General features: G+C 40.1%; 1 protein-coding gene across 5 annotated transcripts in view; it reads left to right on the forward strand.

Annotated features, from left to right (window-relative positions):
* The first annotated feature begins 431 nt into the window (after positions 1-431).
* The window catches only part of BTBD3 (BTB domain containing 3), a 405212-nt gene continuing 381646 nt past the window's right edge, over positions 432-23997 (forward strand). The window contains exons 1-5 of one of the 5 annotated variants that reach the window (XM_051614848.1): positions 432-496; positions 13148-13415; positions 13973-14063; positions 14563-14681; positions 18678-23038. In XM_051614848.1, the coding sequence (XP_051470808.1) occupies positions 13273-13415; positions 13973-14063; positions 14563-14681; positions 18678-19710 (1386 nt within the window). In that variant the 5' untranslated portion in view covers positions 432-496; positions 13148-13272 and the 3' untranslated portion in view covers positions 19711-23038. Of the gene's footprint in view, positions 497-929; positions 989-12122; positions 13416-13972; positions 14064-14562; positions 14682-18677; positions 23039-23997 lie in introns of those variants that run through there. The other 4 variants (XM_051614846.1, XM_051614845.1, XM_051614844.1 and 1 more) reach the window with 4 other exon arrangements.

Consider the following 23997-nt stretch of genomic DNA (forward strand, 5'->3'; position numbering starts at 1 on the left):
AGGCACCTACGGGATCTTTATCACAAAAGCGCCTTTTCTAAACTTTTTTTTTTTTTTTTTTTTTTTTGGGGCGGGGGGAGCATTTCGTGCGGACTTTTGCGGGCTGAAAGCTGACGTTTCTCCCGCGCCGGGGCCCGGTGATGATTGCTGGGGCCCGAGCCCCGCCAGGCCGAGGAAGGCGGGGGGGCTGCCGGGGGGCCCCGCGCGCGGGGGCGCGAGGGGCGCTGAGGGCGGGGGGAGGGGGGCGGCTGCGCGGGAGCCCCGGGCGCGCGGGAGCCTTCCCCCCGCCCCCCCCCGTTCCCGCCCCGGCGGAGCCGCCGCGCGCCGCCCAGCCCAGCCCAGCCCAGCCCAGCCCCGCTCGCGCCCGCGGCAATGGCGGGGCGGGTAGAGGGCGTGCGCGTGCGCGCGGTGAGAGCGGGCGCGCCCTCGAGGCGGGGCTGCGCGTGCCGCTGCGAGGGGCCGCGCTCGCCCCGGAGCGCGCGGGGGGGGCCCTCAGGTCAGTGCGGGGGACGGGGGTCGCGCGGGGCGACCGTTGCGGCGCGGGCAGCGGCGCGGGGGTCCCGCGGGGGGGGGCCCCGCTGAGCCCCGGGCGCCCTGCGGCGGGTGCGGCAGCAGCCGCGGGAAGGGGCGCGTCAGGGCTGGGGCGGCGGCGGCGGCGCCCGGCGGGCCGAGCTGTGCTGGCGGCGGCGGCGGGGCGACGCTGGGGCAGGTGGCCGTCGGTCCCCCGGCCGCCCTGGAGGGTCCGTCCGGGAGGGACTGGGCGGAGCGGCCGCACCTGAGCCCCGGCATCGCCGAGCGCCGCCCATGCCCGCCGCGGAACTTGGGAAGAGAGAAGCGGGGGAGTTGCGTGGGCAGCGGTGCCCGGGGCGCCCGGCCCGGCTGCCGCGGGGTCGGCCCTAGGCGCTCGCTAAGCCGACACAAAGAGCCCCTTGGAAAATGATCTTTGCCCGATCAGAGTCCTTATTCGTGTCTGCAGCCCTTTCCACAGGTTTCATTCTTACTTTATGTTTTTCCCCCCTCCTTGTTCTTTCTTTCCTTCTCTCTTTCCTTCTCTCTTTCCTTCTCTCTTTCCTTCTCTCTTTCCTTCTCTCTTTCCTTCTCTCTTTCCTTCTCTCTTTCCTTCTTTCTTTCTTTCATTCTTTCCTTCTTTCTTTCCTTCCTTCCTTCTTTCCTTCTATCTCCTGACTGAATGCAGCTGTCTTTTGTGCAGGAGCGGCTCGGCTTCGTCGTGGTACCGGGAGTGAAGCGGCGGTGGTGGACCGCTCTCGTAGGGGGTGGTTTGGGATCGAACGGGAAGTGTGAGGAGCACGGAACTTGGGACCTGGCGGTGCCGCCTGGGCAGGGGATCCTCCGCGCGTGTGTGGGGAGGCTGGCACATCCAGCGGGAAAAACTCAAAAGTTACATGAACTTAAAAGTTGGGATCTGTTGGGTTGCGTTGCGTTTTCTTTCTGCTTACGGTAATGCTTCTTTGAAGTATTTTTAGTATCAATGAAATAAAGCTTCCTCGAGGAACAATTAATTGCACCCAGTTTGACATAAATTCCACGTCCTTTTCCCCACGTCGTTTGCTGAGCTTCCCGATGCATGTATGTTTGAAGACTTGAGTACTTTCAGTTAAGGGCCCACACCTTTACTGTTTTCCTATTTCAAGAAAGTCCATTTCTGGTAACCTTCTGGTTAAGTTTGTAAACTCATTTGCCTGTAGAGTTTCCTGAGTGGTGGTGCATTTAAAAATAGGAGAGATTGGTGGCTTGTTCTCATTTGAAGTAAGAAAAAGTTTGAATTGAAGTTACAACAGTTAAGTGTTCCTAAAATGGTGATTAGTAGCATACCTAATTAAAACAACAAAGACTGACTCTTGTATTTGAAGGGTGCTGGTGGTTTTCTGTGTTGTTGTTAGTTTCCACTATACTTTGTTTTCAACATGTAATCTGTATGTCAAACTTTAGTCAGTGTCCTGGGCTGCTTGTTTGTTTTTTTTTTTCATAGAGAGAAGTGCTGTTGAGTTATAGGTATACAACACTACATTTTATGATACTTTAACTGTTTTATGCTTGGGTCAGGCTTAAAATAGCGTTAATTTTGGTAGAGAAATAGTGAGTCTCACAATTTCCTATAGAAAGTGGGTGCAGTATGTCATAACACAGTATCTTGGCTTCATTGGGTAGTTTAACACAAATCAAATCTCGTAGGAGCTTATTAATTTGAAATAAGTTCTGCAGGATTGCCAGAGTTGAATGTAGACTGCAGGTTTTTTTGGTTTGGTGGTGTGTTGTTGTGGGTTTTTTTGTAATCCCCCACAGTAAGTACACTGCAGCTAACTGCACAATAACTTTGGTTGTGTTTCCCCTCCGCTGATCCTCAGCTCAGCCCTGGAGAAAACACCTTTCAGAAGCAGTGTGGAATTCCTTTAGCTTGCCTTTTAAGGCTGAGAAGAGATTCAGGTTGCAACAGTTAATAGTTATTATTTGGATGCTTGCTTGTTAGAGCTTGTGAAGAAGCATTTTTTTCTGAAGTTACTAAACAATTGCTATGCTTATGATGAAAGCATCAGTGCTAGGGTAGGCTCAATGAAAACACAGGTCTGATGATGATAGGCTGTGTGTTATGTTGTCAGAAGAAAATTAGGTCTTCATCTGTTGTGTGAACTTGTACAAATTGCACTAGTTTTGCAGCAGGATGTGTTTCATGCCCAGCATTATCTTTCTCTGATAAGATGGTTCTGCTGTGATAATCTATCTCTTTACTAACTCCTCAAACCTTGCAGCCTATTGTTTTGTTTAACATGAGCAAATGTTCAGATACCTGAGCTGGTCTGGAAGTGTTGTTTTGTCAGGCACTGTATTAATAAGTGATAACAGTTTCTATCTCAAAGAGCTGATGGACAAAGCAAAAAAAGAAAACAAGAGATGGGGAATCTTGGAAGGAAGAGATTAAAAGCTCTCTGTGGGGGAAATTGTCTTCAGTTCTGGTTTTTGCCATAAAGCTGAATTCCAATCATGATCCTTAATTACAAAACCAAATTATATGTACATATGTCAGAAAACTAAGGGGGGGGGGGGGGGAAGGTAAAGGGTAATTTCGTTCAAATTTGCAAACTTTCCATTTTCTGGGCCTGGCTTGTTTGTGTTCTGACCCTGTTGTCCTATCTGAGTTTGACAGCTCAGCAAGCTAGAGTAAAAGAAAACCAAATGAGTTTGGAAAGTATTTGCATTTTAAAACACTAGTGAACTGACTGGTGATCTGTGAACGTCTGTTGGCTGTCTGGGGTATGTAGGGTGTAGTATCACAGGAAACAGATTTGGAAGGCATCTGGAGACATCACCTTGTCCAACCCTGTTACCTGTATCCTGAGGTTACCTGATATCCTAAGTAAATATTTCACCAGAGGATCATGTACCACATCAGTACAGGACTGAATGACTTGGTAACATCCTCCTGTGACCTGGTATTTTTCTACCAGGTTACCCTGTACCAACCCAAGCTGCAGTTTCTCCTCTTCTCGTCCAAAACAATGTAAAGGAGTAGTTCTCTTAAAAAAATTACATTCCCTGGCATGTACCCCCACCCCCTCTACCCCCCTTCCTTTGCTCAAAGTGTACTTGGTTGCAAGGGTTTTCTGAGAGTATGAAAAGAAAGCAGCTCTTCAGTGAGGCAGTGTGGTTGCTTCTGTAGAGCAAGTGACAGGTGTGAGATTTTATATGTAATTTTTTAATAGTCCGTTTAAAATCAATCCATGATATGCCATGTGCTATGGAACAGTGTGTCACCTTGCCCACTTAGCAAGGGAGGGAAGTGCAAGCCGTCCTCTTTAACACTGGGAAGGAGTTGAGGCTAGCTGGGTATTATTTACAACTGAAATTTATGTAGTGGCTTGCACTGTCCCTTTGTTGCAGTATTTTACCTTCTTCTGGAGTTCTCAGCATACACTTGAACTTGCAGCTGTCAGACAGTTTGCTCAGTTTCTGTCAAAGAACATGGCTCAAAGGAGTGTCACGTGATGTTAGGGTAATATAATGCCCTTAAACATGTATAAAGTACATGTAGGTGCGTTTGATTTCTTAGTGCTGTTTGGTTTTTGTGTTGAGGAATGCTCTTATGTCAGACCCAGGTGACACTACGCCTTGTGCACTGAGAAAAGGTGTTGTGGTTTAACCCCAGCTGGCAATTAAGCACCCGGCAGCAGCTTGCTCACACCCCTCACAGTATGACTGGGGAGAGGACTAGAAAATTAAAAGTGAGAAAACGGGTGTGTCGAGGTAAAGCCTGTTTTAATAGGTAAAGCAAAAGCTGTGTGCACAAGCTAAGCAAAACAAGGAATTCATTCAGCACGTCCCATCAGCAGGTGGCTGTTCAGCCATCTCCAGGAAGAAGGGCTCCATCAGCCATCGTGGTTACTTGGGAAGACAAGCGCTATCACTGGGAACGTCCTCCCTGTTTTCCCCCAGCTTTATGTGCTGAGCGTGGCGTCATATGGTGTGGAACATCCCTTTGGTCAGTTGGGCTCGGCTGTCTCAGTTGTGTCCCTTCCCAGCTTCTTCTGCACCCTCAGCCTACCCACTGGTGGGATGAGAAGCAGAAACAGCCTCGACTTTGTAAACCCTGCTCAGCAATAATGAAAGCACCTCTGTGTTATCAACACTGTTTCCAGCAAAAATCCAAACCGTAGCCCCATAGTAGCTACCACAAAGAAAATTAACTCTATCCCAGTCAAAACCAGCACAAAAAGTAACAGCTTTCTTACTGTATAAGACTTCATAATACATAAAACTAATGTGTGTGTGTGTTTACCTTACAAAGTCACTTAAAATTATGCTCTTATGTTTGATTACTTTCTCCTTCCTTCAATTTTTTCTTTACTTAAGTTCTGGCATGTCATAGGGTCTCTGAAATAGTTACTGTAAAGGAGAGCAGGAATTTAGGTTATCCTAACAGTACTAGACAATTACATCTTAATGCTTAAAAGTATTTTCTGAAACAAGAATTTGAGAATTATGTATATATTCATCTTGAAAATTGATTATGGGAAGGTAGCTGCCATTCACTTGTAAAGAGAAGGAGAAAATAATCAAAATATTGAAGCATAACTGATCTAATAGGCAAGTGGGAGTGAAATATTTGCAGCAAAGGAAAGTAAATCTGATTTTTCTGAAACAGTTAAGATAAAAATTTGGAAACGACCTTTATTCCCCTGTGGAATGACCTATTTAACAGAAGCTGCATGTGCTGTGACAGTCTGAAAACAAGGGCAAGTAACAACATCCACACTTTCTAACAGGTGGCAAAGGAAGATTAATTCAGTACAGTGCAGTTTAATGATGTAAGATTTGGTTCCATTACTTGTACTTGGATGCAGTTCACGGTAACAACAGTCAGGCTTTTATATCTAAAAATTTGGGTTATTAAACAATGGTCAAAACAATGCAAGAGTCGTTATTAATGAGTTTTGACTCTCACTTTTGAGAAGTGAGAGCCACCATGTTTGAGAACTCACTTCTTATCAAATACTTGTTTTGCCAACGGAATGACCTTTTCCTCATTGACTGTGATAATCTTCCTCTTTCGTCATTTAAAATGCAGTAGAAACAAGAAGCTATACTTATTTCCCCCCCTTACCCCCCTTTTTAAGCTCATTGAAAACACTTCTGCTGAATGATTCCAGGTATGCTCTTCTACTGTAAATTCAAGTGTGCAAAATCATTGACCTGCTTTGTATTTTTAAGCCATATGTTTTACATCTAGTGAAGCTGAGGGAACTATGGATTGTCGTGATGTAGTTTTCCCATGGCAGACCCTAAAGATGTTTACATGACAACACCTAACTGAGTTTTCCAGAAGTACCCTCTGATTTTCTTAACCTAGTTGAAAGGTGCTGGTAACATGGCAGTCCCAGAAAACTGAAGTTTGCAGGTCACAAAACAGGTATGATGTGAGTCATAACAATATCCTCTCCCCCTCTTCTGTTCCGTAGGGCATTTCAACGCTGTGGTTTGACATGGTAAATTTCGGTTATCGTCACATGAAAAGTGAAGTCCTTGAATTATATGCTAACAAAATCAACAGTAATGCCGTCTCCCATGTGGATGCTCATGGGATAGTTACTCTTCTAGTGCCATTTGTTCTCACAATGAGGACTCACTAACAAAGTGTCTTTATGTTAAAGTTTGCGTTTTGCAGACTTCCTGTGTGTAGGAGAGCAAGACATTTGGGAACCACTGATGTAAAGGAGGAAGACAAGTTGCCTTCAAACCTACCCTTTATAAGGCCTATATTAATCTAACTATTCAGTTTGAAAGATTTGTTTCTGAGCCATGTTAAAATTAGTATGAAGGTTTGTCTTGATAGGCAAGATCTGTTTGTAAGATTGGAAATTCTGTCTGAAGTCATCTGATCCCGATCCCTGCCTTGAAATAGGCAGCATGTGAGTACTAATTGTAGTGGTGGTTTTTCTGAAGTGCACTGAGATCACTAGCTTCTTTCTCAGAGAGCACTGAACAATCATTAAATGCTAATGACTTTTGATTACTGTTGACCTCGGTCAATTTAGAATTAGTGACCTAAAGACGAAAACCACTGTATCTCATTACCAATTTCCTGAGCTATCTGATCTTTCCTTTGTAAGTCAGTTTTGGTAAGAGGCAGCGTAGTATTAAAGTTGACCTCTGTCTTGGAAAAATGGTTGAGTGCTTTCAGGTTTGCAATATCATGTTTAGAAATAAAAAAAAAAAAAGTAGTAATAATATGGCAGCCACTAAGAACTTATTTTTTGAGATTGTCAAGAGCAAAACTCAACATGGAATGAAATAGACAAGCTAGTGTAATAGTGATAGGGAAGAAATGCATAATTTGGCACTTCTAAATCAGTAAAAAAAACAAACCCAGTTTATCTCCTGTAACCTTGGATTGAATTTCCCATTTTGTGGTTGCAGGCTTTATCATCTTAGAGTTCGTTTATAATTCTTGTTTTTACTTTGCACTATGAAAAAGCAAATTAGTGTTTATAGAATAAATTGCAAATTCTGCTCTGGGATATTTTCTACCCGCAGTTCCGAAACTACGACATTGAAGAGTATGTCTCAGCAGGCTGGTAAAGCCATGTGTTTTGTGTTGTAATGAAGCATTTCACATTATTTTTTCATGCGCATGGAAGGGAATGTTTGTGCAATAATTCACTGTAACAGGATACAAATACAAATACGTTGTTCCCTGTTGGTTGTTTAAACTTAAGCCTTTCTTTTTATGTTGTGGTTTATATGGACTTTCATTCATGCAGCAAGCATGGCATTGAAATCATAATGAAAATACAAGAGACTTTTAAATTTTTTTTCCTCACCTTCATACGTTAGCTATATTTATTTTTACCTAGCTGGGAACAAAACTGCCTTTAAAGTGGAACTCAACAGTATCATGAAATCTTTTGTGTTACATTGTGTTTGAGACATAAAGTTATCAAACCTCACACTGGCGTTAAGTTGCAAACTTCAAGCAGCCCAGCAGGAAAGTAACAGGAAAAAAATTAGAGCGGAAGATGTTCCACTTGGTGTAGGAACAGGTTCAAGGCGAGCCAATAGAAATCCACAGAAGAAAAGTGGATGTTTATTCATAAGTAAATAGAGCTAAATGTTATATTTAATAATAACATTTTGTTTTGATTGCTTTGTCTCAAAAAGGATATTGCTGTAAAAAAATCAAAGGAGGGTGATGAAATTGATTGCAGATACAGAAAGGACAAATTAAATAATTAAGGCTGCTTTGGTAGAGGGACCAACAAGAAATACCATGCACAGACAGCCTCTATGCTAGCAAATAACAGAAGAATGAAAGAGTAAAAGACATCTGAATACTCATTCTTTAAGCTTCTTTTTATGTACCTGTTAACTGGGTTGCTCAAGGCTTTCTGCTTTTTTCTTTAAAGCATTAAGGGCATTTAGGAAAAAAGTAAAAACTATCATAGTGGATAATATTACGCAAAATATGTAAACCTCTATACTTTAAATGCTAAGCAGAATTAAGAATAATATTTGCCAACAAGTATGTTGCTAGTATAGCAAAATATAATTCGGCTGGTTTGGACTTAATTTTATAGCTTCCAGTGTTGGTTCAAGATGCAATTTACTCTGATGCTACTCTGCTCTTTCCTAGGTCTTGGCAATTCTGGGAAAGAAACATTCTCTATTTTTACTCTATATTCTGGCATATCTGAGAATCTTTACAGTTTTACCCATCTTTCGCCCTTCTTTTTGTGATTTTTTTATTTTATTTTTTTTTCCACGAAGACGTTACAGAGTAAGACTTCAGGGCCAGCTCTTTCATGCAACAGACAGAACTGGATGTAATCTTGGTTACTTTCAGGGCTGCCAATCAGAAACTGGCAGATTGGAAGATTTTGTCAACTGTAATTAATTTTTACTTGAGGAAATCAAGACTAGAGCTATCAGTCCCCTTTCCAAATGAGTGTTTTTACAAATAGAAGGGTTGGAATGATGATCAGAAAGGGTTTTTCCAGGTGACTAATTCATAGAGAGGTAAACAGAATTAGACTCCCCAGCTTTGTAGTTTGTTGAGTTTGTTTTGTCTTGTTTTTGAAATTGTACATTCCATTTCTAAATGAATGCTTAAAGTCAAAACAAATTTAGCAGTGGACAGGTAGATTTGTTAAACTAACATAGTGTGTTTATTTTGGTTGAGATGTACTATCTGAAATTTGTTTCCTTGAAAGGGGAAATCTAGAATTTAAACAAAGAATGTTAATAAAGCACGGGTGTAATAACTGCCAAGGGAGAGACTTGGTCAATTTACAAAAAAAAAATGAATGTATTTGATCATCCTCTACTTGAAATTCATTCCTTTATTAATGATCTTGTAACAGAGAATTTGGAATTTTGATGAAAGTTGTTTTTTTTTTGTTAATTGTCCAGTACATGTTAGTATAGGAAGAACAGACCTGTAAATAAGAGATATAGAAAAACACAACTCATTAGAAGAAGAAAAGACAAAAAATAGAAAAGCTTTGGTATATGTGTGGTTGTGGCAGAATAAACTGATCTAATATGAGGAATAATCCTGTCAACCTTGGAAATCAAATTATTTCTTAATTGCAAGTTATCTTTAGAAAGGCATAATTATAGTAGTACCATACTATTAAATGTCTTACCAAGAGTTGGGCTATAATATGACTCCTGTGCCAAACCTGACAATGGTGTCAAGGTATTTTATGGTCTAATGAGGTAAATGAAGCTGGAATTGTAGGTATGGTGTATACATTTGAATTTGAACAGCAGAACTGATGCTTCAGTTGGTCACAGTATTTAGTCAGGAGTGGATTTCTAGGTACTTATACCTTCTAATAATTTGAAAGTGGCATGTAACTTGTGCAGTATCTCAGCCTCAGAATATAGTATTTTGCTTTTATCTTCACCTCTAGCATTTTGGATTTTCTTTAGGCCACTGTTAAGATTTAAACATGAAATTTCCTATACCCTTTAAGATAAACTGTTTCTGGTGTGACTACTTCACATATAAAATAAAGATTTTTGTGTCTTCAAAGAACTATAGTTCGCCTTTTCTAAATTGCATGTATCAAGTTTGGTTCCATTAATATATATATAATTAACGAGCAAAAAAAGAGAATTGCTGGAGAAGATTAGGAACACATCATAATAACCTTTCAGAAACTGATAGATCATTGAATGAACAAAGGTCAATTTTCTTGATCCTCTTCCCAGAGACAGGTTGATTTGAACTTAGGATTTTGACTAGTCTTTCAACAGGGAGTAGTTAATTGGTTACTTTTACTGACTGCTAACATATTGATTTGTAAATTCATGAACAGTATGTGTATAGTAAAAGAAGAAAACTATGCTATAGGAAAATAGATGGAAGTTGCTGACAAAATGGAAAGAATAGTGAGTGCAACTAGTAGTAATTCTTTGGGTTTTTTTTCCTCATTTCACATGCATCTAATGATTGGTTTAGGTGACTTTGTTTTTGAGCTGATGAAGCACGGTGAAAGGTGGTATAAAGCCTGTAATGGTTTGTAGCTTTTTGTTGGAGCTTTCGGAGTCTGTTGTGGGATCACCACTGTTTTCCAGTTATAGCAGACCAGATTTTGGTGCGTGGCTTAAGAACAAAGATGGCAGTTAGGCTTTTAGGATAAAAGGCAGTTAAAATCCACTGGGGGCAATTTTTATCCTGTCATCTTGTCTGCTTGGGGTCTGTCTGACTTCTGGGTTTTGACAGGACACAATTCTTCTGCAACTTCTCCCTCTTTCCCTTCTCCAAGGAAGTACAACATACTGTACCTCATGTTTTACAGAAGTCAAAACTATGGTAGACTGCTAAGGTTCATGATTTGTCTTATTCAGACTGAGTTCAGTGGTTACTCCATCTGTCTTTCTCATCTCTAGCCTCCCAGTGACCTTGTCTGGTGTGTGTATAATCTTTGGATTTGTACTGGTCAAGTGGTTTGAAAAACTTGTGCAAGGACCTCAATTTTTATATGCTTTGATAGTCTTAAAAATGGATTTATTGAATTAAAATCAAGTCTCCCATATGAATCTCCTAACCCTTAATATCTTTCACCTTCTGCCAACTCCAATGCTGAGAACCAGATTTTCTGAAGAGTGCATGTTTTTTCTGTTATGTCTAAAGGTTTTTTTAAACTTCTTCCTTCTCAAATGTCTTTCCTGTGTGGTGGCAAAAGGGTTATTATTCTTGTAACTAGAAGGGTTGGAAATTTATATAAGGAGGGGAAAAAAAACTTAGGCAAACTCAACAAACTCAAATTTTGTGCTGAGAATACTTGCTGTGTCCCTGTGATAAACTCTCAGCTGTGAGCAGTTATAAACATCCCATCTGTGGGTTGAGTTTCTTCTCCTTTACCCTTTCTTTTACCTTTGCGGTTCAGTGTGACTTAGATTGTTAGTTTCCCTTTCAAATCAATCTGTTGCAGATTAAAAAGGAAACTAAAGAGGGAAGAAAAAAAAGCTTGCTAGAAAAACATTTATTTCGAAGTGCATAACCTGCCTCTCTCAATGTATTTAAGAACATACCTGATTATCAACCACACACACATAAGCTACCATCTTCTTTTAAATTACCGGTGAAGGTGATTTTGTGCTAAGATGTTATGAAATGTAGCAGCTGAGGCAAGGATGCATATCCTTCCATTTCCCCCTTCCAAGAGCAATAGCTTCAGAGGGGACAGGCACCTGTCTGGCAGTGCAACAAAGTCTTGAGACGGCCAGCTTGCCAGGGTGTTTTGTTAGTGCTTAATATGGAGTATCTCCCAAGGAGACATGATAATCTTTGATATACCTGCACTTAGGTTTTACAGTTTTGGGGTTAAAGACATTTGGAGATGGCATGTTACAGAGCCCTAGCTGTGATTCAAGCAGTTGTGACGGTGTTACAATAAATAGCCTGAGTAACATTTTTGTGCTTCAGTTTAAGTCAGTGGCAGTTTTCTCTCAGGGATTTCAGCAAGGTCAGCCATTTGTCCACCAACCTTTGGTGGTCACTGTAATTTCACTGCTGTACTCTTGTCCAGCAAAACTAATTAAGGCTAAAAGTGGCTAAATTTGCTTTGAAAGGAAAGAGGATTTTTTTCATTAAGACTTGAAAATAATTATGAAACCATATTTTAATTATCCCCCCCCCAATATTTTAGGGTGTGAAATATTGACACCTAATACCTAGTATTTTTTATTTCCCTGTTTTTGTTTTTAAATGGCTATCCTTGCTTGTCGGTTGGGGTTTTTTTTATACATTTGAGCTATTATTAGGGAAATCTGATCTAAATTTAAGTTTCTGACTGAAAATTAATCTTCTTTCCTATTCAAATGGTTTGGTCAGCATAGCTTAAATCCTGTTTATTTCAGAAAGTATTTGTGAATAAAATCAGAGTGGTTTTGCATCTCAAGGAGTGCTTTCTGCCTGGGACTCTCTAAATCATTTGGACTTTTAATTTAGTGCTTTGAAATATTGATTAAATATATTCAGTCTGGTTTGCTTTAATCTGATTGCACATCTAGAAGTTTTCTTCTGATGTGGTGCAGCAATGTCTGGTATAAGCTGGCTTAATTAGCACTGCCTAGTGATTTGAGACCCCTGTCAAATACTATTGCGTTATCAAGAAACATAAGGAGTTAAAGCTGGAGCTGTGACCTCATCTCTATTCATGTTACTCTGTAGTAGGAGCTGCTCTGAAAGGGACTGTTTAACTGCATCGCTGTCTCAGCTGCTGCTAGTTGATTGCTTTAATTTGGTTCTGATAGTTAGAGCATGCTTTTGCTGAACTGCTGTTACAGTAGGGATTTGTGGGAATACTAGAGACATATGAAGTCATGCTAATATCAGCTGTGTATGGAAATAGCTGCCATGGAAATACTTAGACTCAAATACATCTTTCTGCTTGATTTCAACTTTTCATTGCTTCCCCTGTGAAAATTCAAGCAGCATTAGGGCGAGCTGAAACACACGTTTCTGGCCAGCCATTCACTTACGCAACCGTGCATGCTATTTATGACTTTCTTACTTAATGCTACGTATGAAAGGAAGAGTGCAACTGCTGTCGCTTTAATGTCAGAGCGGCATACGTTACAATAGGTGTCACTGTGCGGCTGGGTCCAATCGTTATCGGTGACTTCAGCTATTGGCTCCCAATGCTGACTGACTCCATCTGCAGGGCTGCAATACCTACTCTGTTCCCATCCCTCCAACGCACAAGTTCAGCTTGCTGAGCAGGCTGGCAGTGCTACCGTGTGCCTCTTGCTAGCCCCTTTCAGAAAGCCAGTGCTACAGCCACGCACCTACCCCCTTCACACAGTGGAGTGCTTTCAGCAGATTCCTTATCAGGAAATCTGGAAAGAAGTAAAACTAGCAGGAATGATGGGGATGTATATAATGATTCGAGTACTGGATCAAACTTAAAGCCAGTTTCTTACTCAGTGCGCTGGAAAGGTCACCTTGTCTTGCTGGAAAAGAAGCAAACTCTCAGCTCTGCTGCTTTCTGTTTAACAGCTTCCACATGTGCATTTCTTAATGTTCCTAGCTAGTTAGGCTACCTAGCTTTACAGACAAGTATACTCATGGTAGATGAGAAAGGAAAGAACATGAAATGTCTCACCTTCTTCTTGATGCTTCCAGAGACGGTCAAGAACAGGTCCAAGAAGAGCTCTAAGAAGGGAAATAGCAGCAGCAGCAGTAGCAGCAGCAAATTGCCTCCAGTTTGCTATGAAATCATTACCTTGAAGACCAAAAAGAAGAAGAAAATGGCTGCTGATATTTTTCCCCGAAAGAAACCAGCCAACACTAATACAACTGCTGTCCAGCAGTACCATCAGCAAAATCTCAATAACAACAACACTATTCCGGCACCTAATTGGCAAGGACTTTATCCCACCATCAGAGAGAGGTAAGTTCAGGGCAGGTTTTTTTTTCTGTTTGAAGAAACAGTCAAAAGTAGCAAAACATTTGTAATGCATGTGTTTAATTATTTGTTTATTTGCTGAAGAAAACAGTCCTTTTTTTCTTTTTTTCTCTGTGCGTGAAACAAGTATTTTGGTAGCAGAAAATATTAAATATCTCTTTTCCAGACAGTGCAGCTGTTTGTCATGAGTAAATAAAAATGTTGCTGGAAGCTGCAGCCTACCCATAAAGGTTTGCTTTTAGACCTTTGTGGAAATTTGCAGTGATACATGTACTTATACTCTGATTCCACTTTTTGAAAAGTTCTCCTAAGTTTGTTTTGTGTTTCTTTTTTTATTGCACACCCATTCCTCCTCCCTCCCATCTCTCCTTCCTTTTTCTTTGATATAGTTGTGTGATGATGTGTAAAGTAGCTTAAAACAAAGTATGTCCTGCTTCTCTACTACCATGCAATTTAAGTTGTCATGACATAGAATTTCTTGGGTCTGGGGCAAGCACAGTGTTACCAGGCACCATAAAATAACATGCTGCCTCTGTTTGTAGAAATGCAGTGATGTTCAACAATGACTTGATGGCAGATGTTCATTTTGTGGTCGGGCCACCAGGTGGGACCCAGCGGCTGCCAGGACACAAAGTAAGCAACAGCTGCGTTATCAGTTCAGGCGGGGGTAGCCAGAGAGGAGCTCCCACGGGTACACCAGGACATAGTGTGGGAGGCTCAGCTCTTCTGCGACAGGCATAATTCTGTATTTTGAAAGGCTGCATGCAGTGGAATAGTCTGTCCCTTGCCTTTCTTTCTGTTTTTGGTTAAACAGTATGCTTGTGCTAAAGCAGTCATAAAGTTAGGAATACTGCTTTGTGCTGATGATTAATAGCACTCTTGAGATTTCCAAGAAATAGCTAACTTCTGTCATGGATATGAGTGTTTTCCAGTAGCTAATGCATATATACCCATGAGAGTAAAATGCAGGGAAGATGTGTAGTTCTCTTCTTCACTTTGACTTCATTTCTTACTGAAGTGTCTATAGAGTCTGTCAGTGAAGCCCAGTATGCTCAAGGTGGCTCTCCCACATTGTTTTTGTTGGCAATGCTTTCAGTTTAAAGCATGAAATAAGATTTCCCTTTCTCAACAGTATGTCCTGGCTGTTGGGAGCTCTGTATTCCATGCAATGTTTTACGGGGAGCTTGCCGAGGACAAAGATGAGATCCGTATACCAGATGTTGAGCCTGCTGCTTTTCTCGCAATGCTGAAGTAAGCATCATTCATCTGCTGAATATGTTTTCCTTTATGATGTATACATACACTGGTAATGTCATAGTTAAAGTATTCAGACTTGAGTTTAAATGGAAAGAAGAAAAATATCCCTCTTTTTGTTTTTCAAGTATTTTAAACTTTTACCTCATTGCTCTCCCAGCTTACTTCCAGGCACGCATGTATTAGACTAATGTAGGCAGTTATAAATAATGACTTTGACAGCAGATCTTTGGGCACATTGTGTACTGTAATGCTTATCGATCTGATTTGTCACTACACAGGTTACACAAAGGAATGGAGTTACTAAAAAGAATTGTCAGCTGTGACAAAAAAACCCTGTTCTACTTCGCAAGCATAGCGAAAAGTTAAAAATATCCAAAGAAACCCCCAAAACCCAGAATTGCTGCGTTTGTATCTTGACATTATTCCAGCTCTTTATAAACTTGCTGTATGCAGGTTTTGTTTTTTTAAAAAAATATATTAAAAATTAACCCTAAGTTATTGAGTATAGCCTCTGAAAATTAAATTTTTCATCATCTATTGTATTAATGCATTCAGGAAGTGATAAAAAGGTGTTTTACATTAATAAGATGTTTTTTATTCTAACCAGGGAAAACCAGTCAGTTTATATGATGATTATTTTTCTTCTTACAAGCTGCCTAAGCTTGTAATGCTATATTTTCCTAAATTAATATAATGAAGCAGCTTCCCTGCTGAATTGTCCTTGAATGTATCTATAAACTCTCATTATTAAACAGAAATGCCCTGTCACAGAACTGCTGTGGCTTTGAGGGTTTTTTCCCCTTCAGGTTTAGCAGCTGCCATTGCTTTCTGATAAAGAATATACGTTAGTATCTGAGTGATCCTTTCAAGAAGATGCAGGTTTTCTTGCATATAATGGTGTAATCACTAGCTAGCAATTTTAAATTGTATTTCAAAAATTGTTTTGACTAGCTTGTGGGTTTTGGGTGGTTTGGTTTTTTTTTTCATTTTAGTGGCACTGTAGGTGAACAGTCAAAGTTGGAAATATTTTGTTGCATAGGGTTTTAATAGGTTATCATGAACATCAGAAATGTTTTGTGTAGATATCAGTAACTGCCAGGAAAAGCTGAAGTCTCACAGATATTCTATAGACCTTGAATGTAAAGTTAAGATTTTATGTTATGTAAGCAGGTGTGTTATGGATCCCTGTTTTGGGCCTTTCTGGTTTGGGAGGTGTTTACTTCAGAGCTCAAACTTGTGCTTTACTTTCATGCAGAATTTTACAAGGCACAAATATAAAATACCTATGTTCCCTGCCTCCCTGCCTTTTTGAACAGCAAATCTATTTGACTGAGGCTAAATCTATTTCACTATGGCTAAATTTATTTCACTGTGGCTAAACATAATTTGCCATATAAAAACTGAATGCATTTTGAATTTATCATTAAGAAATGTTTTCAGAGAGCAAATCTAGAAAAGAGGGTATCAATGCTGACACATAGGTCTTAGCATATTATACGGCCCATGGAAATTTAGGAAACTATCTTTAAAAGCATGGCCAGAACCAAAAGATGACAAAAAGTTTGTGCATGTTGAGCTAACCTTGCTAGTGCTAACTTCCACTGATGCAATGAGCATGAACCTGCAGAGTGTTCTCTTGTCTGTGAGCACCGGGGATGTCTGCAGCCGTAATGGTGCAGAGAATGGGAAGGGATACAGCTCAGCAGTGCAGCATTCCCCTCATCACAGGATCCATTGCATGTGCTGCACTGGGCGGAGCTTGGGGGGAGCCACGGGCCCCTTCACTCCTCTCCCCTTGGGAAATCATCCCCATGAGTGTTGCTTGCAACTGCTGTGAGCAGTGGATGGCAGAAGGCTCATGAAACTGTTGCTACATAAAGAAATCACTTTTAACGTATCCCAAGGCAGCCCTCTACTTATGCTCCTTTTCACAGTCAGGAGGGATGCATCCCCATCACTTTAAGAAAATAATTGAGTTTGCAGGGTTTTGTTGTTTAGGTTTTATTTGTTTTCCCCCCTTGGACAGTGAATTCTCATAGCATAAAATTTTTTTGTCTTTTACAATATAGTGGACTTTCTGACAACAAACATCAGACAAGATATTGCCAGATATAACCGGTAGATACTAATTATTCTCCCAAGAAAATTGATTTGGCTGTTCTCTACAGTTTTATAAATAGGGTTAAATTTATAGTCTAACTGACACACTGAATTGGTGGTTTTAGTGTATTATATCTTAATCTAGACTGTTTGAGGTAGAACCATGGTTTCATCTTAACCCAGGATGAATGTGTTACTAAACCATCAAACCCTGTGGTCTAGCAGAATCCTCTGTTTCAGAACAGGGGGAAACTGGAATATCAGTAATTGTACCCCAGAGTGCATTGGCAGAGTAAAGAGTGTGGAATATCGCTGACTGTCAAATTGTGCTGTGTCTTGTAAATCAGTGATGTTCTTCACTTTCATGAATATTAAACTAGCAATTTCTGTACTATTTCTGTTTAAAACAGATGCCATCATTCTCTGTTATACTAGCAAGCAAAGAGAAGTAGTAGAAGGGAGAAAGGAGTTGGAGAGCAATGAGGAGAATCGTAAATGAATGATTGTTACATTGAAAATTTCTTGCACAGCAAAGGAGCTAAGCCTGTAACCAGTGATATATAGATGTTTTCTTTGTTGTTACAAATAGCCTAGCTGAAACAAAGTAATAAAGGTTTTTTAAGAAAAGTTTGGATCTAGGTAAGCACTCTTTTTCTCTGTAACCTCTTAGATTTTATTTTATTGCTTGAGCATTATCTACTCTGAGCATGGTTCCTGAGTGTGGCTTGGAAGATAGTACCCTACACCTGCAAAAATACAAATAAAGATATTTACAACTTGATCAGATCAGTGTAGGTACTAATTCAACTTTATAAGCATATCTGTTCTGCAAAAAATTAGTTGTGTTGGGAAGCCATCTAACTAGAAAATTTTAATTAGTACAGGCTTGCATACAACTTCAGCTTTACTGGAGGAAGACACTTTTATCAACCGTAACCATCAAGACTTGCGTATCCCTATGAAGAGTAAAATTGCATTTGGCATGGTTTTAGCACATTGCATTCACCAGCTGCAAATGGGGCCCTGAAGCATGAGATATTAAAAAGAACAAACTGTACAATGCTTCATTTCTCTGAGCAATGAATCCCAGCAGTTTAGTCACATAAACAGAATTTCACCTTCATCTTTTCCACCCCACTAGCGTAGCAGTAAAGCTTTTTTCCTCCTTATGCAGTGAGACTGAGAGGAAACACTGTGCTAGTTGAGTTAGGATCATGTACGCATTAAGAAACCTGAAAATTAGAATTCTGTGCCTTTTCCTATATGCCTTGTCATCTGTTTAAAAAAAAAAAAAAAAAGGCAACACAACAAACTAAATAAACTTCAAAAAAGTCCTAAAAAACCCCATCCCAGTAGTTACAAAAGTGGAGAGCACCTGATAAGCTTTGGTAACATTTCTCTTTTTAGTATAGCTAGTTATTCCCAATAAACTTGTTTTCGTTACCGTATTTCTGTATACACCTCAACAAAACATCATTCACCCTTACAGGACATCCAGTCCATGTACTCTTAGAAATGTGTGTCCCAGACTGCTGTGTTAGCTACATAAGGTAGCCCTTGGGAAAGGCTCTCATTAGCCAAAGCATGTATGGAAGGAAGGCAAAGCTGGAGGGGCCATACTTTGTAAATCTAACCGTTGTGTCAACATAGCACGTTTTCCAAATGTGAATTTTTATTCTCCTTATATTTAAGTCTGTTCTCTTCCATGATCTTTCTTGCAATGAATTTGGTTTGTACTTCCTTTCTGGATTTAATCAGTGTTCCCCAAAAGCACTGCTTAATTTTAACATGGAGCCATTTAAATATTTTTTGTTTATAATTTCCAGATGTTGTTCACAAATTGCATTTTTGCATTAAGCACCAGTGTTACATGCATGTGTTTTATTTCAGATACATATATTGTGATGAAATTGATTTGGCTGCAGACACCGTACTGGCCACTCTTTATGCTGCCAAGAAGTATATCGTCCCCCACCTTGCCCGCGCCTGCGTCAACTTCCTAGAGACAAGTCTGAGTGCAAAGAATGCCTGTGTGCTGCTTTCCCAGAGCTGCTTATTCGAGGAACCTGACCTGACCCAGCGCTGTTGGGAAGTGATTGATGCCCAAGCTGAACTAGCTTTGAAGTCTGAGGGGTTCTGTGACATTGATTTTCAGACACTTGAAAGCATTCTCCGAAGGGAGACTCTGAATGCCAAAGAAATTGTTGTTTTCGAAGCAGCTCTGAACTGGGCTGAAGTGGAGTGTCAGCGACAAGAGCTAACGGCTACCATAGAGAACAAGCGCAAAGTCCTGGGGAAGGCTCTCTACTTGATCCGCATCCCTACCATGGCGCTGGACGACTTCGCAAACGGCGCTGCTCAGTCGGGGATCCTGACTCTCAACGAAACCAATGACATCTTCCTCTGGTATACGGCCGCCAAAAAGCCAGAGTTACAGTTTGTGAGCAAGCCCCGGAAGGGCCTAGTTCCACAGCGATGCCACCGTTTCCAGTCCTGCGCTTACCGCAGCAACCAGTGGCGCTACCGGGGCCGGTGTGACAGCATCCAGTTTGCTGTTGATAAGAGAGTGTTTATCGCTGGCTTTGGGCTGTACGGCTCCAGCTGTGGATCAGCAGAGTACAGCGCCAAGATTGAACTCAAGCGACAAGGAGTTATCCTAGGCCAGAACTTGAGTAAATATTTCTCGGATGGTTCTAGTAACACTTTTCCTGTGTGGTTTGAATATCCAGTGCAGATTGAGCCTGACACCTTTTACACAGCTAGTGTGATTCTGGATGGTAATGAACTCAGCTATTTTGGACAAGAAGGAATGACAGAAGTTCAGTGTGGGAAGGTGACTGTTCAGTTTCAGTGCTCTTCGGACAGTACAAATGGCACTGGGGTACAGGGAGGGCAAATTCCTGAACTCATATTTTATGCTTGAACACAAGTGTGTGGAGATGGAGCATTTTGCTTTGAAGAACCTATCTGGTTGAGGCCTGCTGATGCTTAGCTTTTTATCTGCAGATGTGTGATGTACAGGTAGTATGTAACTAAATGCTGTGGGCAACTTCCTGGCTTGCTATACTTGTAGCAACGTTGGTGATTAAGTGCAACATTTAACTTTAAACTGGAAGCTCTTAGGAACATTCAATTAAAGGCTTTGTAAGAGGTGCCTCTTTGCTGGTGATGCAGTCCCTTTCTTTGAGGAATCACCAGAGCATGTCCGCTTCTGGTATCTCACCAAACGCTGTCTTCATTGATCCATTTTCTCTTTTTCCGTTTCCTACTTTCTGCTTGCAATTATTCTGGGGGAGGTAGGGGTAGAAAATGAAGAGTTTTGTTTTATAGCTTTCTTTTCTGTCTGCTCTTCAGACTTGATTCCAATAATGAGTTGCTTTTGAACATGGGAGTTGAAAGAAGTGTTTCAGTTGTAAGCAGAAAAAGCATAGGTTTAAACCTTCATCCTATGAGAGTCTGTCACCAGCTGTTAGGGACAGCTGCAAGGGAAGATGGAGAGAACCAAGCAGTTTTCAGGAAGCTACATGTCCACAGTGCATGGACATGTTTACAGTGGTGCGAGGAAGGGAGGCAGAGGGGCGGGCTTGGCAACTTACCCACAGAGTTCCATTTTCTAGGAATCCCACTTCGAAGGCAAGGAAGTACTTGCACATGTTCAAATTGTATATGCAGCCCTTGAAACTCTACCCCCATGACCTAGTTTTTGCTACATTGAAGTTGATTTGCTTATTTAAATTGCTTCGTTTTGAACTCTTGCTAAATAAATGGGAATTAATATCTATCATCTGATGCAGGATGAATTTTTGTTTGTTTTGGTTGGAATTTTTTTCTTCTTCCTAAACATGGTAGAGGCAGATTATAGAGGAACAAAGACCAGTCCTGATTTGAACTTCTTTCTGCAATATGAGATTTCTTCTTTTTATTACCATACATTATCAGTGGAAATTTAGACAAAGACAGGAGATTCCCAACTGTGATCATATTACACTTGGTGTATTTCATCAGATAACAGAGAGGAGGAAGAAAACTCCTCTAACATGTTAATGTTGGATCTCTTGCAACTGCTTATGGTTACACATCAATCAGAGGATTATGTGGCACAGAACCTTTTCCTTGTCTGTTTTTTTCTCTTTTCAAGCTCCCTGTTATATGTCTATACTGTTTTTTGGAAGAGTATTAGGGATCATGACTCTTTTTATCAGGGAAGGAAACCAGTGTAAGTAAAAAAATACAGGTACTATTTAAACGTAAGAAAATTCTTTTCTGTTGCAATGGGACAGTTGCTTCTCAGAGGCACACTACCTAGTTTAAAGCATCTCATTCTTATTTCACCTCTGAAGTGGGTTCTGTTTGTTGCTTATTTTTTGACGAAATGAGAGGACCAAATGATTCTTTTGACAGATTGAAGATTAATGTTATAGTATATCAGCACATTAATGTAGCATAATCCTAAATTCACTTGTCAGTTTTATAATAAAAATGTTTTTCTCATATGATTTCTTACCAGTTTAATAGTATTACTCTGAGTGTTTCTTGACAGTTGAAATCCTGGCCCCTGGCCATCATAAAGTGCCAATACATCTTTGCAGTGTCCAAAATACCATCTGAAGTAAGGAAAACTGGAGCATAGATGTCAAACAGTTTATGGCCAAAGCCCAGATCTTCTCTCTGGGTCATAAAAGGAGAGCCAGGTAAAAAACTGCCCTGTAAGATCTATCATTTTCACCCATCTTAGTGTTTAATGTTTTATGTACATACATACATGTTTGTGTGTGTGAGCAGCATTCTTTTTGAAGTGTAAATACCATTTAAAAAATCTATAATTTTTTTTTTTTAATAATGGATGTACATATTCTAGACTGGTAGTGAAATTTAAACAGAATGCTCCATAGAAATCTCCTCTGGGAGATATTTAAAAAACCTCCAGTTAATTATATTTAGATCTGCAGCCTAAAATAGACGAGAGTATAAATTGTATGAACTAGAGGAAGAGTTGCTGAAAAGACTGCAAAAAGGAATCAAAATTGTGATGCGGTAATGGTCATTTCCTTTTAGACAACATCTGGGCAGCTTTCCCATTTATTTAAATACTTTTGAAAGCAGAGAAAGATGCTAATCAGCTGATTAAGTTTTCTTACAGCAAGCAGTTGATGTAGATGTAATTACTCTGATGATCAGATTGACAAGTCGCTTGCAGTAGCAAGCTGCATTCTGAGTTGTTTGGAAAAAAATCAAGTGCCTCAGCTGGTGGGACAAATCAAAGAGTACTGCATTGGTATAATTAGACGTGGGTTCTCACTCTTAATTTATTTTTGGTTTTTCTTACCTGCAAGTAAAGGTTAGGTATCTACTACTTTTACTGGCTGGAACAGAAGTTAGGAGATCAGAATACTGTGTAGCTGTAATACATAGAAAATGAGCTGTTATTTAATTATTATTTTTATTTACTACTTTTATGAAATCTTTTCAACAGAGTAGGATGAAAGCTACCTCTAGCTTGATTCCTCTGAGTCCATTCCAGGTTTTTGGAGCTGGTGCATATAAAGTTTTTCAATACGGATGAATAAACATAAGCACCCCGAAACACCTTTTGATGCTTATGGTACAACTTGAGTCTGAGCGCTGCTTGATGCTAACAAGTACTGGTATCTAAGAAGGTGGCTAGTACCAGTCACCCTAGGACATGAGGACACTTAAATAGGTGTCTAAGTGTAGATTCAGTTGGTTTAGCAGTAGCATCCAAGCTTGAATACATTGATTGACATTTTGCAAGGATCAGACATATCAACTTGAAGTGTAAGCATCATGTCGATAGCAATCCTTTTGTAGATTCAGTCTTAAATTGTACCTGGCCATCTTTGCTACTGGTATGTTTGATTTTCCTGGAGAGGGCAATCTGTGATAAGAGAGTATAATGTAATATACTTTCTGCATATCTAAAATAGTATTTAAGTAAGCATTTTAATTTCTACATACTTATTGCACTGAACTGGTTTGTTGTTTGTTTTTCTTTAAAATTTGTTGTGGTAAACTCAGCTAACTTTGGGTCCCAGCACCTCTCTGTGCTGGAGTCGTGTTTGACCTTAGCAGGCTTACAGCATTATTTATAAAGTACAGATATATATAAATATAAAGTACCTCATGTTGAATGTTATGTACTGTATCTTTAATGTCACAGTGCAGATCTTGTTGGACTCATGAATGTGTATAATCGCGTTAAACATACAAATAAAAATGGTTCTTAAATGGTTGTTTCCTGCAGTATCTTTGAAGCATGAGCTGTGAAAGCCTTTACTTAGTTATCTCTTCTAGCAATTTCTTTTGTTGTACCATTGTGCACAGATATTTGGTGAGCTTATGTATGCAGGGATCTTTTGATCCCCAGCGAAGTAGACATCTAAGGAAAAACCAAGAACAATGAAAATGTTAATCAGTTACATTGTAAAAAGGTAGATGATTAGGCTAATGAGCTACAGTGAGTGAATTCATTTATGTGTGTTAGGAAAGAACTTGTCTACTAACATTAATATTTTAATGTTCTATTAATATTATTAAGTATGTAGAGATGAAGGGGGGAGGGTCTCGTGTTTATTCTAAAAGACAGTTGGTACAGGAAAGGCCATTGTTTTCAGCCTCTGATGTATCGGAATAAAGGACACAGTTAGTGCCAAGAGGCTGTTCTCTGCTGAAAGGTTAATTATGTAATACTGTTCAGAATTCTGGCAATTTTCTTACTTAACAGTTTTATTCCAGGAGATTTGAAACTTCGTTTTAAATACTTTTATGGTCAATGAAGCTGAAGCCTCACTTCATGATGTCTCCAAGACCTTTCAAGTATTACTAGACACTGATAAGAAATACTCTATAGTGTGATATAGAGACATGGGAATGTAATTGAGTCTTCCCCAGCAAAAACAGTACCTTCAGCCTTCATCCAAAATTCTGATTAAAACATGTTTTCAGGAGTCAAGCTTGTGTCTTCTGGTAAGTTGTTCTAGAATTTTTATGCAATACTTGGTGTCACACTACTATGTTCTTGATCCAGATTCGCTTATGTGTCCAGTGCTTCTCATTAGTTTGGAACTGGCTTCAAAGAAGAGCTGCCCTATGCCTTTTTCTGTACTAATGAAACCAGCTCTTAAAATTATGGTAGATACCAATGTGATCTAGTGCAGGAAGGACCATATGGGCAGCAGCAGTCCAGCTAGGT

Source organism: Apus apus, chromosome 3 (assembly GCF_020740795.1).
Source record: "Apus apus isolate bApuApu2 chromosome 3, bApuApu2.pri.cur, whole genome shotgun sequence".
Classification (NCBI taxonomy): Eukaryota; Metazoa; Chordata; class Aves; order Apodiformes; family Apodidae; genus Apus; species Apus apus.